The sequence below is a fragment of the Aegilops tauschii genome, chromosome 4 (genome assembly GCF_002575655.3).
Source record: "Aegilops tauschii subsp. strangulata cultivar AL8/78 chromosome 4, Aet v6.0, whole genome shotgun sequence".
Classification (NCBI taxonomy): domain Eukaryota; kingdom Viridiplantae; phylum Streptophyta; class Magnoliopsida; order Poales; family Poaceae; genus Aegilops; species Aegilops tauschii.
The window spans coordinates 207,312,137-207,330,900 of record NC_053038.3 but is presented as its reverse complement, the minus strand read 5'-3'; the positions used below and the strand labels follow the sequence as shown (position 1 = coordinate 207,330,900).

General features: G+C 45.9%; 1 protein-coding gene across 1 annotated transcript; it reads right to left on the bottom strand.

Annotated features, from left to right (window-relative positions):
* Positions 1-11,403: 11,403 nt before the first annotated feature.
* On the bottom strand, positions 11,404-18,421 carry LOC109772843 (T-complex protein 1 subunit theta). Its single transcript, XM_020331541.4, has 13 exons — positions 18,125-18,421; positions 17,618-17,880; positions 17,379-17,525; positions 17,111-17,272; positions 15,921-15,998; positions 15,652-15,785; positions 15,382-15,454; positions 15,225-15,302; positions 15,031-15,153; positions 14,827-14,921; positions 14,147-14,356; positions 11,857-11,914; positions 11,404-11,771 (listed from the first exon to the last, which is right to left on the bottom strand). Exons 1-13 carry the CDS (start codon positions 18,258-18,260, stop codon positions 11,706-11,708), a joined length of 1,623 nt encoding a protein of 540 aa, XP_020187130.1. The 5' UTR covers positions 18,261-18,421; the 3' UTR covers positions 11,404-11,705.
* Positions 18,422-18,764: the final 343 nt, after the last annotated feature.

Genomic DNA, 18,764 nt, shown 5'->3' with positions numbered 1-18,764 from the left:
ACCATGGCAGAATTTTTTTTGTATAAAGATAAGACCTCACTACGAGAAGACATGAAATAGATCCAAGTGTAGCGAGTAAAATCTTCTATAAAGAGAATATAGTAGCGATGACCCCCTTTCGAAGAGAAGGGAGCCGGTGTGGGGAATCGTAGCATAATTTAAAAAAATTCTACGCTCACCAAGATGCATCTATGGAGTCTACTAGCAACGAGGGGAAAGGAGTGCATCTACATACCCTTGTAGATCGCGAGCGGAAGCGTTCCAATGAACGTGGATGACGGAGTCGTACTCGCCGTGATCCAAATCACCGATGACCGAGTGCCGAACGGACGGCACCTCCGCGTTCAACACACGTACGGTGCAGCGACGTCTCCTCCTTCTTGATCCAGCAAGGGGGAAGGAGAGGTTGATGGAGATCCAGCAGCACGACGGCGTGGTGGTGGATGTAGCGGGTCTCGGCAGGGCTTTGCCAAGCTTCTGCGAGAGAGAGAGAGGTGTTGCAGGGAAGGAGGGAGGCACCCAAGGCTGTAGGTTCTTGCCCTCCCTCCCCCCCCCTTTATATAGGCCCCCAGGGGGGCGCCGGCCCCAAGAGATGGGATCTCAAGGGGGGGCGGCGGCCACAAGGGGGGGAAGGGGTGCCTTGCCCCCCAAGGCAAGGGGGAACTCCCCCCCTAGGGTTCCCAACCCTAGGCGCATGGGGGGAGGCCCAAGGGGGGCGCCCCAGCCCACTAAGGGCTGGTTCCCTTCCACTTTCAGCCCATGGGGCCCTCCGGGATAGGTGGCCCCACCCGGTGGACCCCCGGGACCCTTCCGGTGGTCCCGGTACAATACCGGTAACCCCCGAAACTTTCCCGGTGGCCGAAACTGGACTTCCTATATATAATTCTTCACCTCCGGACCATTCCGGAACCTCTCGTGACGTCCGGGATATCATCCGGGACTCCGAACAACTTTTGGGTTTCCGCATACATATATCTCTACAACCCTAGCGTCACCGAACCTTAAGTGTGTAGACCCTACGGGTTCGGGAGACATGCAGATATGACCGAGACGCCTCTCCGGTCAATAACCAACAGCGGGATCTGGATACCCATGTTGGCTCCCACATGTTCCACGATGATCTCATCGGATGAACCACGGTGTCGAGGATTCAATCAATCCGTATGCAATTCCCTTTGTCAATCGGTATGTTACTTGCCCGAGATTCGATCGTCGGTATCCCAATACCTTGTTCAATCTCGTTACCGGCAAGTCTCTTTACTTGTACCGCAATGCATGATCCCGTGACTAACGCCTTAGTCACATTGAGCTCATTATGATGATGCATTACCGAGTGGGCCCAGAGATACCTCTCCGTCACACGGAGTGACAAATCCCAGTCTCGATCCGTGCCAACCCAACAGACACTTTCGGAGATACCCGTAATGCACCTTTATAGTCACCCAGTTACGTTGTGACGTTTGGCACACCCAAAGCACTCCTACGGTATCCGGGAGTTGCACGATCTCATGGTCTAAGGAAAAGATACTTGACATTGGAAAAGCTCTAGCAAACGAAACTACACGATCTTTTATGCTATGCTTAGGATTGGGTCTTGTCCATCACATCATTCTCCTAATGATGTGCTCCCGTTATCAATGACATCCAATGTCCATAGTCAGGAAACCATGACTATCTGTTGATCAACGAGCTAGTCAACTAGAGGCTTACTAGGGACACGTTGTGGTCTATGTATTCACACATGTATTACGATTTCCGGACAATACAATTATAGCATGAATAATAGACGATTATCATGAACAAAGAAATATAATAATAACCTTTTATTATTGCCTCTAGGGCATATTTCCAACAGTCTCCCACTTGCACTAGAGTCAATAATCTAGTTACATTGTGATGAATCGAACACCCATTGCGTCCTGGTGTTGATCATGTTTTGCCCTAGGGAGAGGTTTAGTCAACGGATCTACTACATTTAGGTCCGTATGTACTTTACAAATATCTATGTCTCCATTTTGAACACTTTCACGAATGGAGTTGAAGCGACGCTTGATATGCCTGGTCTTCCTGTGAAACCTGGGCTCCTTCGCAAGGGCAATAGCTCCAGTGTTGTCACAGAAGAGAGTCATTGGGCCCGACGCATTGGGAATCACCCCTAGGTCGGTAATTAACTCCTTCATCCAGACTGCTTCCTGTGCTGCCTCCGAGGCTGCCATGTACTCTGCTTCACATGTAGATCCCGCCACGACGCTTTGCTTGCAACTGCACCAGCTTACTGCTCCTCCATTCAAAATATACACGTATCCAGTCTGTGACTTCGAGTCATCCAGATCTGTGTCGAAGCTAGCGCCGACGTAACCCTTTACGATGAGCTCTTCGTCACCTCCATAAACGAGAAACATATCCTTAGTCCTCTTCAGGTACTTCAGGATATTCTTGACCGTTGTCCAGTGTTCCTTGCCGGGATTACTTTGGTACCTTCCTACCAAACTTACGGCAAGGTTTACATCAGGTCTGGTACACAGCATGGCATACATAATAGACCCTATGGCCGAGGCATAGGGGATGACACTCATCTCTTCTATATCTTCTGCCGTGGTCGGGCATTGAGCCATGCTCAATTGCACACCTTGCAATATAGGCAAGAACCCCTTCTTGGACTGATCCATACTGAACTTCTTCAATATCTTGTCAATGTATGTACTCTGTGAAAGACCAATGAGGCGTCTTGATCTATCTCTATAGATCTTGATGCCTAATATATAAGCAGCTTCGCCAAGGTCCTTCATTGAAAAACACTTATTCAAATAGGCCTTTATACTTTCCAAGAATTCTATATCATTTCCCATCAATAATATGTCATCCACATATAATATGAGAAATGCTACAGAGCTCCCACTCACTTTCTTGTAAACACAGGCTTCTCCATAAGTCTGTGTAAACCCAAACGCTTTGATCATCTCATCAAAGCGAATGTTCCAACTCCGAGATGCTTGCACCAGCCCATAGATTGAGCGCTGGAGCTTGCATACTTTGTTAGCATTCTTAGGATCGACAAAACCTTCCGGCTGCATCATATACAACTCTTCCTTAAGGAAGCCGTTAAGGAATGCCGTTTTGACGTCCATCTGCCATATCTCATAATCATAGTATGCGGCAATTGCTAACATGATTCGAACGGACTTCAGCTTCGCTACGGGTGAGAAAGTCTCATCGTAGTCAACCCCTTGAACTTGTCGATAACCCTTAGCGACAAGTCGAGCTTTGTAGATGGTCACATTACCATCCGCGTCCGTCTTCTTCTTAAAGATCCATTTGTTTTCTATGGCTCGCCGCTCATCGGGCAAGTCAGTCAAAGTCCATACTTTGTTTTCATACATGGATTCTATCTCGGATTTCATGGCTTCTAGCCATTTGTCGAAATCCGGGCCCGCCATCGCTTCTTCATAGTTCGAAGGTTCACCGTTGTCTAACAACACGATTTCCTGGACAGGGTTGCGGTACCACTCTGGTGCGGAACGTGTCCATGTGGACCTATGAAGTTCAGTCACTTGATCCTAAGCTTCATGATCATCATCATTAACTTCCTCCCCAGTCGGTGTAGGCACCATAGGAACATTTTCCCGCGTTGCGCTACTTTCCGGTTCGGAAGGGGTGACTATCACCTCATCAAGTTCCACTTTCCTCCCACTCAATTCTTTCGAGAGAAACTCCTTCTCCAGAAAGGACCCGTTCTTGGCAACGAAGATCTTGCCTTCGGATCTGAGGTAGAAGGTATACCCAATGGTTTCCTTAGGGTATCCTATGAAGACGCATTTTTCCGATTTGGGTTCGAGCTTTTCAGGTTGAAGTTTCTTGACATAAGCATCGCATCCCCAAACTTTTAGAAACGACAGCTTAGGTTTCTTCCCAAACCATAATTCATACGGTGTCGTCTCAACGGATTTCGACGGAGCCCTATTTAAAGTGAATGCGGCAGTCTCTAAAGCATAACCCCAAAATGAGAGCGGTAAATCGGTAAGAGACATCATAGATCGCACCATATCCAATAGAGTGCGATTACGACGTTCGGACACACCATTTCTCTGAGGTGTTCCAGGCGGCGTGAGTTGTGAAACTATTCCACATTTCCTTAAGTGTGTACCAAATTCGTGACTTAAATATTCTCCACCACGATCTGATCATAAGAATTTTATTTTCCTGTCACGTTGATTCTCGACTTCACTCTGAAATTCCTTGAACTTTTCAAAGGTTTCAGACTTGTGTTTCATTAGGTAGACATACCCATATCTACTTAAATCATCAGTGAGAGTGAGAACATAACGATATCCTCCACGAGCCTCAACACTCATTGGACCGCACACATCGGTATGTATGATTTCCAATAAGTTGGTTGGTCGCTCCATTGTTCCGGAGAACGGAGTCTTGGTCATCTTACCCATGAGGCATGGTTCGCACGTGTCAAATGATTCGTAATCAAGAGACTCCAAAAGTCCATCTGCATGGAGCTTCTTCATGCGCTTGACACCAATGTGACCAAGGCGGCAGTGCCACAAGTATGTGGGACTATCGTTATCAACTTTACATCTTTTGGTATTCACACTATGAACATGTGTAACATCACGTTCGAGATTCATCAAAAATAAACCATTGACCAGCGGGGCATGACCATAAAACATATCTCTCAAATAAATAGAACAACCATTATTCTCGGATTTAAATGAGTAGCCATCTCAAATTAAACGAGATCCAGATACAATGTTCATGCTTAAAGCTGGCACTAAATAACAATTATTGAGGTTTAAAACTAATCCCGTGGGTAGATGCAGAGGTAGCGTGCCGACGGCGATCACATCGACCTTGGAACCATTCCCGACACGCATCGTCACCTCGTCCTTCGCCAGTCTCCGTTTATTCCGTAGTTCCTGCTTTGTGTTACAAATATGAGCAACCGCACCGGTATCAAATACCCAGGAGCTACTACGAGTACTGGTAAGGTACACATCAATTACATGTATATCACATATACCTTTGGTGTTGCCGGCCTTCTTCTTGTCCTCTAAGTATTTGGGGCTGTTCCGCTTCCAGTGACCACTTCCCTTGCAATAAAAGCACTCAGTCTCGGGCTTGGGTCCATTCTTTGACTTCTTCCCAGTAACTGGTTTACCGGGCGCGGCAACTCCCTTGCCGTCCTTCTTGAAGTTCTTCTTACCCTTGCCCTTCTTGAACTTAGTGGTTTTATTCACCATCAACACTTGATGTTCTTTTCTGATCTCTACCTCAGCTGATTTTAGCATTGAATATACCTCAGGAATGGTCTTTTCCATCCCCTGCATATTGAAGTTCATCACAAAGCTCTTGTAGCTTGGTGGAAGCGACTGGAGGATTCTGTCAATGACCGCGTCATCCGGGAGATTGACTCCCAGCTGAGACAAGCGGTTATGCAACCCAGACATTCTGAGTATGTGCTCACTAACAGAACTGTTCTCCTCCATTTTACAGCTGAAGAACTTGTCGGAGACATCATATCTCTCGACCCGGGCATGAGCTTGAAAAACCAGTTTCAGCTCCTCGAACATCTCGTATGCTCCATGTTTCTCAAACGCTTTTGGAGACCCGGTTCTAAGCTGTAAAGCATGCCGCACTGAACGAGGGAGTAATCATCAGCACGTGATTGCCAAGCGTTCATAACATCTTGGTTCTCTGGGATTGGTGCTTCACCTAGCGGTGCTTCTAAGACATAATCTTTCTTGGCTACTATGAGGATGATCCTCAGGTTCCGGACCCAGTCCGTATAGTTGCTGCCATCATCTTTCAGCTTGGTTTTCTCTAGGAACGCGTTGAAATTGAGGACAACGTTGGCCATTAGATCTACAAGACATAGTGTAAAGATTTTAGACTAAGTTCATGATAATTAAGTTCATCTAATCAAATTATTTAATGAACTCCCACTCAGATAGACATCCCTCTAGTCATCTAAGTGAAACATGATCCGAGTTTAACTAGGCCGTGTCCGATCATCACGTGAGACGGACTAGTCAAGATCGGTGAACATCTCCATGTTGATCGTATCTTCTATACGACTCATGCTCGACCTTTCGGTCCTCCGTGTTCCGAGGCCATGTCTGTACATGCTAGGCTCGTCAAGTCAACCTAAGTGTATTGCGTGTGTTCCGAGGCCATGTCTGTACATGCTAGGCTCGTCAACACCCGTTGTATTCGAATGTTAGAATCTATCACACCCGATCATCACGTGGTGCTTCGAAACAACGAACCTTCGCAACGGTGCACAGTTAGGGTGAACACTTTCTTGAAATTATTATAAGGGATCATCTTACTTACTACCGTCATTCTAAGCAAATAAGATGCAAAAACATGATAAACATCACATGCAATCAAATAGTGACATGATATGGCCAATATCATCATGCTCCTTTGATCTCCAACTTCGGGGCACCATGATCATCTTCGTCACCGGCATGACACCATGATCTCCATCATTGTGTCTTCACGAAGTCGTCACGCCAATGATTACTTCTACTTGTATGGCTAACGCGTTTAGCAACAAAGTAAAGTAAATTACATGGCGTTATTCAATGACACGCAGGTCATGCAAAATAATAAAGACAACTCCTATGGCTCCTGCCGGTTGTCATACTCATCGACATGCAAGTCGTGATTCCTATTACAAGAATATGATCAATCTCATACATCACATATATCATTCATCACATATTCTGGCCATATCACATCACATAGCACTTGCTGCAAAAACAAGTTAGACGTCCTCTAATTGTTGGTGCAAGTTTTTACGTGGTTTGTAGGTTTCTAGCAAGAACGTTTCTTACCTACGTATGACCACAACGTGATTTCCAATTTCTATTTACCCTTCATAAGGACCCTTTTCATCGAATCCGTTCCGACTAAAGTAGGAGAGACAGACACCCGCTAGCCACCTTATGCAACTTGTGCATGTCAGTCGGTGGAACCTGTCTCACGTAAGTGTACGTGTAAGGTCGGTCCGGGCCGCTTCATCCTACAATGCCGCCGAAACAAGAAAAGACTAGTAGCGGCAAGAAGAATTGGCAAACTCAACGCCCACAACTGCTTTGTGTTCTACTCGTGCATAGTAACTACGCATAGGCCTGGCTCATGATGCCACTGTTGGGAATCGTAGCATAATTTAAAAAATTTCTACGCTCACCAAGATGCATCTATGGAGTCTACTAGCAACGAGGGGAAAGGAGTGCATCTACATACCCTTGTAGATCGCGAGCGGAAGCGTTCCAATGAACGTGGATGACGGAGTCGTACTCGCCGTGATCCAAATCACCGATGACCGAGTGCCGAACGGACGGCACCTCCGCGTTCAACACACGTACGGTGCAGCGACGTCTCCTCCTTCTTGATCCAGCAAGGGGGAAGGAGAGGTTGATGGAGATCCAGCAGCACGACGGCGTGGTGGTGGATGTAGCGGGTCTCGGCAGGGCTTTGCCAAGCTTCTGCGAGAGAGAGAGAGAGAGGTGTTGCAGGGGAGGAGGGAGGCGCCCAAGGCTGTAGGTTCTTGCCCTCCCTCCCCCCCCCCTTTATATAGGCCCCCTGGGGGGGCACCGGCCCCAAGAGATGGGATCTCAAGGGGGGGGCGGCGGCCACAAGGGGGGGAAGGGGTGCCTTGCCCCCCAAGGCAAGGGGGAACTCCCCCCCTAGGGTTCCCAACCCTAGGCGCATGGGGGGAGGCCCAAGGGGGCGCCCCAGCCCACTAAGGGCTGGTTCCCTTCCACTTTCAGCCCACGGGGCCCTCCGGGATAGGTGGCCCCACCCGGTGGACCCCCGGGACCCTTCCGGTGGTCCCGGTACAATACCGGTAACCCCCGAAACTTTCCCGGTGGCCGAAACTGGACTTCCTATATATAATTCTTCACCTCCGGACCATTTCGGAACCTCTCGTGACGTCCGGGATCTCATCCGGGACTCCGAACAACTTTCGGGTTTCCGCATACATATATCTCTACAACCCTAGCGTCACCGAACCTTAAGTGTGTAGACCCTACGGGTTCGGGAGACATGCAGACATGACCGAGACGCCTCTCCGGTCAATAACCAACAGCGGGATCTGGATACCCATGTTGGCTCCCACATGTTCCACGATGATCTCATCGGATGAACCACGGTGTCGAGGATTCAATCAATCCGTATGCAATTCCCTTTGTCAATCGGTATGTTACTTGCCCGAGATTCGATCGTCGGTATCCCAATACCTTGTTCAATCTCGTTACCGGCAAGTCTCTTTACTCGTACCGCAATGCATGATCCCGTGACTAACGCCTTAGTCACATTGAGCTCATTATGATGATGCATTACCGAGTGGGCCCAGAGATACCTCTCCGTCACACGGAGTGACAAATCCCAGTCTCGATCCGTGCCAACCCAACAGACACTTTCGGAGATACCCGTAATGCACCTTTATAGTCACCCAGTTACGTTGTGACGTTTGGCACACCCAAAGCACTCCTACGGTATCCGGGAGTTGCACGATCTCATGGTCTAAGGAAAAGATACTTGACATTGGAAAAGCTCTAGCAAACGAAACTACACGATCTTTTATGCTATGCTTAGGATTGGGTCTTGTCCATCACATCATTCTCCTAATGAGTGTCCATAGTCAGGAAACCATGACTATCTGTTGATAAACGAGCTAGTAAACTAGAGGCTTACTAGGGACACGTTGTGGTCTATGTATTCACACATGTATTACGATTTCCGGGCAATACAATTATAGCATGAATAATAGACGATTATCATGAACAAAGAAATATAATAATAACCTTTTATTATTGCCTCTAGGGCATATTTCCAACAGCCGGACCCCAAACATCTGAGTGAACGAGATCAAAGGGACGCTCGGACACTGACTCACTGTGAGGATGGGGTAGCTGAATCTGCTTACCAAGCCTACAACCTAGACAATCCAACGAAGCATTACCACAGACAGGCCCCAAAACACCACGATGAACTAAAGACGAGAGACGAGAACCACATAAATGGCCAAGACGATGATGCCACTGCTGAAAATAGCTAGCAGATGCGGCAATAGGGGTCGTGAGACTGACGATGGCATCGGAGGGAAGACGAAGCCAGTCAAGCTCCCAGAGACCACCGTGGCGTTGAGGGCCAGCACCAAGCAGAGCGCCTGTGCGACGATCCTGAACAGAATATGAATCAAAGTCGAGATTGACCCTACAACTAGAATCAACAATCTGACTACCTGAAAAGAGTTGCATGCTAAGTTGAGGAACATGAGCAACAGAGGGAACACGAAACGAAGAAGTGCTAAGAGAGACGAGAGACGAGAACCACATAAATGGCCAAGACGATGATGCCACTGCTGAGAAGAGCTAGCAGATGCGGCAATAGGGGTCGCGAGACTGGCGGCGACATTGCAAGGAAGACGAAGCCAGTCAAGCTCCCAGAGACCATCGTGGCGTCGAGGGCCAACACCAAGCAGAGCGCCTGTGCGATGATCCTGAACAGAACATGAATCAAAGTCAAGATTGACCCTACAACTAGAGTCAACAATCTGACTACCTGAAAAGAGATGCATGCTAAGTTGAGGAACATGAGCAACAGAGGAAACACGAAATGAAGAAGTGCTAAGAGTGCCTCGACTAGCGACAGGGAGGGGCATACCATTAGCTGTAAAAACATGAACAGGTGACTCAACAGGTCGAATGGAGGTCAACGGGGAAGAATCATGAGTCATATGAAAAGATGCACCAGTATCAAGAATCCATGAGGATGTACCTAAATGAGTAGAAGGTGGTCTCTCAGTGCCAGAAAACTTAGGTGCAGAAGCTGCAGAACTTGTCGGTGAAGAATCCCAAGCAGCAAGAAGGCATCGGAGTTGCGCAATCTCATGCGCAGACATGGACACCGTGGTAGAGGTCGAGGTAGAACCACCTGTTGACAAAGAGTGGTCGCCATCACCCGAGGAGGTCGTGTGGCGAGTCGACGTAGAACGAGTCGATGTGGAGCGACTACAACCATGGGTAGAAGCCACAGCAGAAGTCGACATAGAGCAATCACCACCACGTGTAGAAACCGTAAAGGGAGTCGACGTAGGCCGACAATCACCAGGTGCAGAAGTCATGGAAAGAGTCACTGTAGAGGGACCAGCAACACCGGTGGAACTCGCAAAATGTGTCGAAGTAGAGCGACAACCACCACCGCCAAACGGGCGAGCACCAAGCATCGATGAAAGGCGCATGTGCGAGACGGGATCAATATATGAAACACCCTCGAAAAACACCGAGCAACGAGGAAGATGAGTACCCAACGAGAACACTGTACCTGTTTTTTTTCACTCTTTTTTTTTACTTTTTTTTCTTTCTTTTTTTTGGATCACACAAAGACAAGTCAGCCAAGCCACAGAAACAGGGGCGCGTGAGGAGCAACAGCGCCAAGGCAGGCCCAAAACAGTGGCCCAAGCGGCGACTTCGGGTCAACGCACAAAGCAACCACGAATAGATCGCAGTGGCGGCAGACTTCGTGCACGCGCAGGCGGACGGCTGACGCACAGATCGCCGCTGAGGCGGACAGCAGCCGGACAGCGGTGAAGGCCGGAGGACGCAAGCGTCAGCACCGCAGGGGCTCATCCCAATCCAAGCAGCGCAGGAGATCCGGCGACGAACGCTGCTGGGGGCGGCGATGTAGACCTCCGATAGCGGCCACTCCCATGGTGGATCGAGAGTAGTGCCCCGCGGCGTGATGGATTGAGAGACGGCAGATGTAGACGGGACCTAGAGGCCGAAGGCAAAGAAGAGCAGCGAGCAGGGCCGTGCGCCTAGACCATGGGTGGACAGCAAGGTGGACCTTGAGGGGCGGAAGAGCAGCGCCGGAGAGAAGATCAGCAAGACCAGCCAGAAGGACGGCGGCGCGAGATTGGGATCGGATGCACGAGTTGCGTGTGAAAAAAAAAACCTAATGCTCTAATACCATATTAGGAAATATACAACATAGTATTATCTCAAGGCCAAAGCCACAATATATCTCAAGGCCAAAGCCACAATATATACAAGTACTGAGGAGGCCAAAGACCAAAATACAGAAAGCCAAAAGACATCATAAATATAACCCTAACAACAATACCCACACGGCCGAACCCCAGGTCAATCTGAGTAACTCGACCTGTCACTGTGCTGTTCTTGCGTTTCATTTCTGAGGAATACCAACCGTCCTGGCTAGTTCATGTCAGTTTACCGCAGCAATTTTATATATCACCTAGAAGCAACAGCACTTTAAGTTAGTCATCGGCACCTAAAAAAATACATGCTCACATGAACAGACTGCGACGGGCAAACACGTTGTTCAGCAACACTCTGCAAAATGTCATCCTTCCAGACAAAGTCAAACAAACAGCTATCTTAGAATTTTACAAACAAAATCTTTCAAGACAAGCTTTGGCTCATATGATAAACTGGACGAACAAGTCTCTCTAGTTATCATGTGATACACCGGTAAGACAGTACCACAGAGGAACTAACAAATACACCGCAAGACATCAGCTAAAGCATGCTGCCCCACCAACCGTGAAACCCAAGCAGCCAAAATCTATTACTTGAATCGAACCTAGATAAGATGAAACAGAGACCGTCTTCTGCACGAAAATCCCACGGCATGATACACAGGAAACAAGAGTGCACAGAAAACTAGTCTTCATCCATGCCACCTTGTTGGGGGGGTCGCGGCCCTCCTGCTGGCTTTGCCATAATGATCTGTGTTCCACATAAGTATTAGCCTATGAATAAACGACCATAATTTTATGTATATGAAGATGACACAGAAGATTGACAATCCTACCTGGTCAACCCGTAAAACAGTACATACAGCATCTGCTGAGTATTTTAGAGCGAAGGACCTGATTGAATGCAAAAGGTTAAGTGGGGCCAAACAACCTACGTATGCACTTTAAATACACAAACAAATTAATAAACTGGGCATGAAAGCATGAAACATATAGATGATAAGACAAATTATTGAACTGGGTATAAAAAACAGATTATGTACAAGACACCTTGACGTAGCATTTTCGCAATATCAAGGACACCAACCGGTAATAATAGTACCCAAAAGCCTCCATTACATCTATTTTGCAACATCAAACAGATGACATCAGCAGAATCTTTCTAGTTTTTCAGAATTCAAAATGTTTTATCTCTTAAATAAAAATTCTGACTAAAAATTCATTTTCATCATTAAATCCGTCTCGACGAGATCTTCAAAAAAAATTTGGGGGGCCAAAAGTTGCCATGATGTTACACTGAAGTTGCCAAAAAGATGCCATTGTTTACACTAAAGTTGCCATGATATGTTTCATCTATTTTTTTCTTCTAGATTTAAACTAGCATTGTATTTCAACTACTTTTCACGGCAAATTTTATTAATTGACCATGGCAGTTTTTAAAAACTAACCACGGAAACTTAATTCATGGATCATGGCAATTTTTAATAATTCATGGTGGCAATTTTAGTATTTTGACCATGGCAATTCTAGTATTTTGACCATGGAAATTATTTTTTGTATGAACCATGGCAACTTTTTGTGCATATATCCATTGTTTTTAAGGCGTCCCTAAGGCGTTGCTTAGGCGACGCCTAGGCGCCAGGGCGCCCCCAGGTCACAATGCGTCGGCCTTGCCTTACATGCATGCCTAAGGCGTCGGCCTTGCCTTACGTGCATGCCTAAGGCGTCCACCTTAGTCCATAAGGCGTCCAAGGCGTCCGCCTAGGCGCCATTCTTCCCGCCTTAGGCAAATGAAGACGCCTTAGACAGGGCTGGGAGTTCAGGCGGGAAACAGATCTCTGGGCGGGAAGAAAAGGGCGGGAAACAGAGTCTAGGCGCCAACAGTTACTAGCAGGGGGGGAGAGAGCTCTAACTAGTTTCAGTTTCCCCCCACCCCCACCTCTGGCAGCTGGATCTGAGCTTCTCCCCTTCTCCAGTAGCTTCTCCCCCTCCTCTCTGGCAGCTTCTCCTCCCCCTCCTCTCCTGCAGTTCCTCCTCCCCCTCCTCTCCTGCAGCTGCTCCTCTCAGGACAGCAGGCAACAGCAAGCACCCAGCACCTTTCCTGTAGTTGCCTACCAAATTTTGATCAATGCTACTTCTTAGAACTCTCTAAGGCGTCGCCTTGCCTTATGCCTTAGCGCTTAGGCAGTGAGGCGCCCCCCCAGCGCCTTGCCTCGCCTTACCACCTTAAAAACATAGCATGTATCATGGCAAATTTAAGTCACCATGGCAATTTTAGTTTCTGGTTCATGGCAAATTTGAGTAATTGACCATGCATTTTTAAAGTAATTGACAACGGATTTCTTTTTAATTATGAACCATGTCAAAATTATTTCATGGATCATGGCATATTTTAGTAATTCACCATGGCAAGTTTAGTTTCTTAATTTCTTTTTTTATAACATGTCAACGTGTTCTTTAAACGTAGAAGAAAAACTAGTTAAAACATATCATGGCAACTTCAGTGTAAACACCATGGCAATTTATGTGCAATAGACATGGTAACTTTTGACCGCCAAAAAATATCGTCGAAACATATTGATATGGGATCTAGTTTTGAAGTTCTCGTCACGACAGATTTAATGGTCAAAACGGTTTTTCAATCGGATTTGTCATTTAAGAGATAAAACATTTTAAAGTTTGAAAACCCAAAAGATTCCCGCTGACATCGTCAGTTTACTTTCCTGTTTGCATGCATGTGTGGAAAAAAGAAAAAGGCTGACGTGTCACAATGGGTGGCTAGAAGGGCGTGTGGCCCAACCTCCTTTAGCCCACATGTGTGACACTTATCAAGGTCCTAATAGTATATGCTATCATCATAACAAGGTAGATTGCTACTAGCTACAAGCAGCATAAAGACAGATGCAAAGGCTTCTAGCAGGATTTCCACACGTATTGGCAACTACTCCCTCCGTTCCTAACTATTTGTCTTTCTAGAGATTTCAATAAGTGACTACATACGGAGCAAAATGAGTGAATCTACACTCTAAAATATGTCTATATACATCTGTATGTGGTAGTCCATCTAAAATCTCAAAAAAGACAAATATTTAGGAACAGAGGGAGTAGATGTTGAGTAACGCTTACTTTGTAACATAGAGGTCCCATATTTTCATGATTGAGGCATCCTCGCAAGCACCTTTCTCCAAGTCAATGCCAACTTTCACATTGCCAGCAGCATGCTCAGCATAGAGGGAAGATATTATCTCCATTGCACCAAGTCCGGCATTTTCAGACAGTGTTCTTGGAACCATTTCAAAACTTTCACCAAATTTTGCAATAGCATATTGATCCAACCTGCATAATTGACGAAGAGATAGTGTAAAAAAGGGAAAGATGTATAAGTAACAACATTCAGTTTCATAACTACAAAAAGTGATAATAGCATGAACACGGTTCACATATCAAAAAATAATTATAGCAAGAAAACAGTTCACATATCAAATATGTAAATATGTCTGAGTCCTACAGAAGTATAACAAAGAATACAAACAAATGTTTTTATTAATACACATTCTAGATAACAAAAAGGCCCTATCTGGACTTCAGATGCAACCACTCCATCTATCCTTATATCCCAATAACCAGGAGAAGATGCACAATAGGACTTCTATATTTATTGCCATTGTACTGGAAATGCATGCGATAATAAAATTTGCTCAGTTGAAGGTGGTTAATCAACAGAACCATCTTTGTAACCTCATGTTTCAGATATGCCCTTTTAGATGTATATATGAAATTTATTTGTCTCAAACAAATATAGTTACCCTGTTTCCTTCAGAGAAAACTCCTTCAATCTCTTTGCCAGTTCTATTTCTGTTGCAGCAGCTCCAGGGATAATCCGACTGTCCCTGCACATTGACTGGAATAAACACCAACAGTTAGATAACATTTCACAAATCAGACAATAATGGAGCATTACTAAAAAAACAATGCAAGGAGATTGGTTTCAACCTGCATCACATACATACCTTGTACGTGTTTACACCATCATCGACAGCTCTTTCAAGATCATCTAATATACTATCTGTACTGCCTCTCAAGACAACAGTAGCCACTGAATTTCCACCTTCTTCATTTTTGACAACAGTCACCTATAAAGCAAAGCAAGCGCATTGAGCAAGCAAAAATGTTACTCATGAAAGCATGAAGGCATGAAACATACTCGAGCACCGCCAATTTCTTCCACCGAAACATAGTCTGCATATCCTAATTCGTCCACATTTGGTCGGCTAAGCTTCAACTGTTTTTCATAAAGCACATGGCATCAGAATAAAGTTACTATTGCTATTCAATAAACAGATTTTGATCCCAGAACTTACAAGTGCTATAGCCCCGGTAGTACGGCAAAATCTTCGAAGCTCAAACTTTGAGCTGACTTTCAGAACCATTAGCCTGTAAATCAGAATATCTATAAGTATCACTTGTAAAGTAGGACCAAATCATGGTACTACAAAAATAAATCTATATTTGAGATGTCTTTCACTATTATAACCTCCAATTAATGGTTATCTCAAAATGTAGAAAGAAGTTTCACAAAAAAAACCATCCTAAACCAAGATGACATTTCATATAAGAAGCGAAATACTGACTTGTAACGTTCACAAAAATGCAATGCCATATCGCCAACTGCTGCTCCACTGACAATAACCTTGGCACCTGAATCAGCCACAGATTTAATAAGCTCCTCCACCTTTGCTTCCTCAGTTTTAGCATAGTTTTCAAGCTGCACAACATCACAACCATGTGTGTTATCAGGTTACTACACATGTTTGTAAGACAGAAGTAAACCATGTATAACCCTTTCTGAGTGCAGTAAACCAGCAAGTATACAAACAAAAAATGGATGGTTATCTCATACCTGCTCAGCAGAATGTATAAGTACAGTTCCCTTCGTTTCAGTTGCAGAAGTGTCAACACCGCCAGCAAATACCGCAACCTAAAGAATGAAACGAAATTAGAACAATGGCAGGTACCCCAAAAAAATCATACACAAAATATGAAACATGCATAAAAGAGGGGTTACAGCAAATAAAAATTGCAATGCATGAGGTTTGGTTAACAGAAAAGCATAACAGGACTGCATGATTGTACAATAATGTAACAGTTGCATTCCACATTGAACCAATTCACGAAGACACAGTTGGAATTGGAGATTTCATGAATGATGCAATCTATACAATAAACAGCAGTCCATGATCAGAGCAGAGCATAAACAGATAATGATTATCTATGTATGCCTTAAAGCTCATATAAGCCATCCAGGTTGGTTCACAGGCTTGCTATGAGTAAAACATAGCCACAGAACACCAACTAATCTTAAATGTTTAGAGCAAGTATAATAGCACCTAGTCAGCTGGCTATAAGCCGTTCCACCTCAGACAAAGTCCAGCTGGAGGGAAGAGAAGACAGGAGAGAGAAGGGAGCGGGCGCTCTGTGAGTCGCCGGCTGCAGCGCAATGCTCGAGACAAAGAAACTGCATGCAAGGGCTTAAAGCTAGCGCTGCTTCCTCCTCTCCAATCAATTGCATTTTTCTCTCTCCCATGCATGTAGACATTAATTACTATAGCTAATGCCTACAGCCAGCTTTATTATACGAGAGTTCTTTCCTGGTGGCTACAAGTGACCTGGCATTCGTATAGAGCCCGTTGCCGCCTCTTCTATTAACCATGCTCTTAATAAGATGAGATGGATATCATTTAACTTACCTAGAAAATACTATGAAACCCACAAAAGGCATTTTATATAATATAAGCAACCAACATTAAAGAGAAAGCAGTATCATAACTCAAGCAAAACTTTAAAAAGGTAAAATTTTGAGTTACTGAAAACTTCAATTTTTGGTGGGAAAATACATATAGCAGAAAAAACCCTAGATGGTGGGCAGTCTGAGATAGGCTGTTAGGAATTGACAGCACCTATTGTATGCTAGTACTCTACAATGTGGGAGCTGCTTATACATAAGAAAATGCATTATTTGTCAGTAAAACAGATACACAGAGATAATCGACAAAAACACACAATTAACATAGTGTACAATTTCAAGCTCACCTTCACTTTCTCCACTTTCTTTATGCTCCCAACAGCGTCATTTTTCAGAACCATCCCACGGACTACAGAAGAATTGTGAAGGCCGCCTCCAACCAGCTTTGCCACTCTAACATTGTCAACATTAAAGTTTCCCGGATTTTGGGGGCAAACTTGGATACAGGCCTGAAAAGCCATGATAAACAGATGAAACAAACCAAATATTAGTGGTATATTCCTTGATGTGGAAAAAAGTATTTCCTCTGACGTAAGGTGGCACCGATTAGCCTACATCAGCGACAAGTGGACACAGCACATCCTCCTGGCCAAATTGCTTGCTTGCAACAGCAGATTTCATCCTCAACACGACCTCCTCCCTGTTCCTGACATCCATATTTTCCGAGCCTTTCTCAACTAGATCATCCAAAATCTCAAGCGTCTGCAAACAGAAAGATTAAACAAAAGCAGGAGTTGCCCACAATCACATGACAGGATTTATAATACAATGCCTAGTTATTGGACGGTAAATACCTTATTAATGGCCTTGGTGTACCCAATGATGATCTCGCTTGGATGCAGTCCCATCCTGATGAGCTCCTCAGCCTTCTCGAGCAGTTCACCGGCGAAAGATATGGTGAGGTTAGCTCCATCTCCGATCTCCTCCTGTTGCGCTCTGGCAGCGAGCACCAGGAGCTTAGCAGCAGGGTGCTGGACCTCAAGCTCGTTCACGATTGTTGCAGCATCATTCGTGATAAAGAGCTTGTCTAGATGATTAATGACCATCTTATTCATCCCTGAAACAGAATCAACCCATCAATAATGCGCCCAAAAAAGAAAAGCTGTGGAGCTTCTCTGCGTCTACCACGCTACTGTACAAAACTGCGAATCACAGTGAAACGGGCCACACGGCCACGCCCTTAATCATTGCTAGACTAACAACCTACACGCGACTGCCGGTATCGATCGAGCGCCGAGATCCGACAAGCTCTACTGACCAAACCGCGGCAAAGATGCAGGGAACGGGAGAAGGGCACTCGCCGTTCGGGCCAAGGGAGGTTCGGGTGATGGCGGAGAGCTCGCGGCCGGCGCCGATGTTCTTCAGGACGGCCTCGTCGAGGCCCGAGAGATGCTTGTGCCCATCCTTGAGCATCGACTGAATCCCGTATCCCACCATCGTCGGCAGCGGTGAGAGCGTAGGGCGGAGGCGATCTGGTGGTGGCCGGCGTGGGGTGAGGCGGATCGGCAAAACCCTAGTGGTGGCCGGCGTGTGTGCGGGAGTGGAGATGAAGGGAAGAAGGTAGCCCTAGAAGCTGGAAAGTTCGGCCTAGTTGGTCCACTGGATGCTGGCCACGACCTGTTATATAACCCCGATTGGAAGGGCAGGTCTGAATGGGCCGATTGGAAGGGCAGGTCTGAATGGGCCGATTGGCCCGACAGACAACAGATTATGGGCTAGCCACGACAGGCTGAACGTGTTGTAAGGGTCCGTTCGAGATCCTCACAGAAAATGTAAGGTCCGTTTGGGAAATGCTCTTGCAAGAAACCAGAGCACAGGAGCGGCCTCGGCGGTGTGTAGAGATGCGAATGATAATTATGGATCTGTTCTGAAGTCCTCCCAACTCCTCAAACTCCGAAAATTCAGCTTCTCAACCTAGCTTCTCACTCCACGCAGCTATTC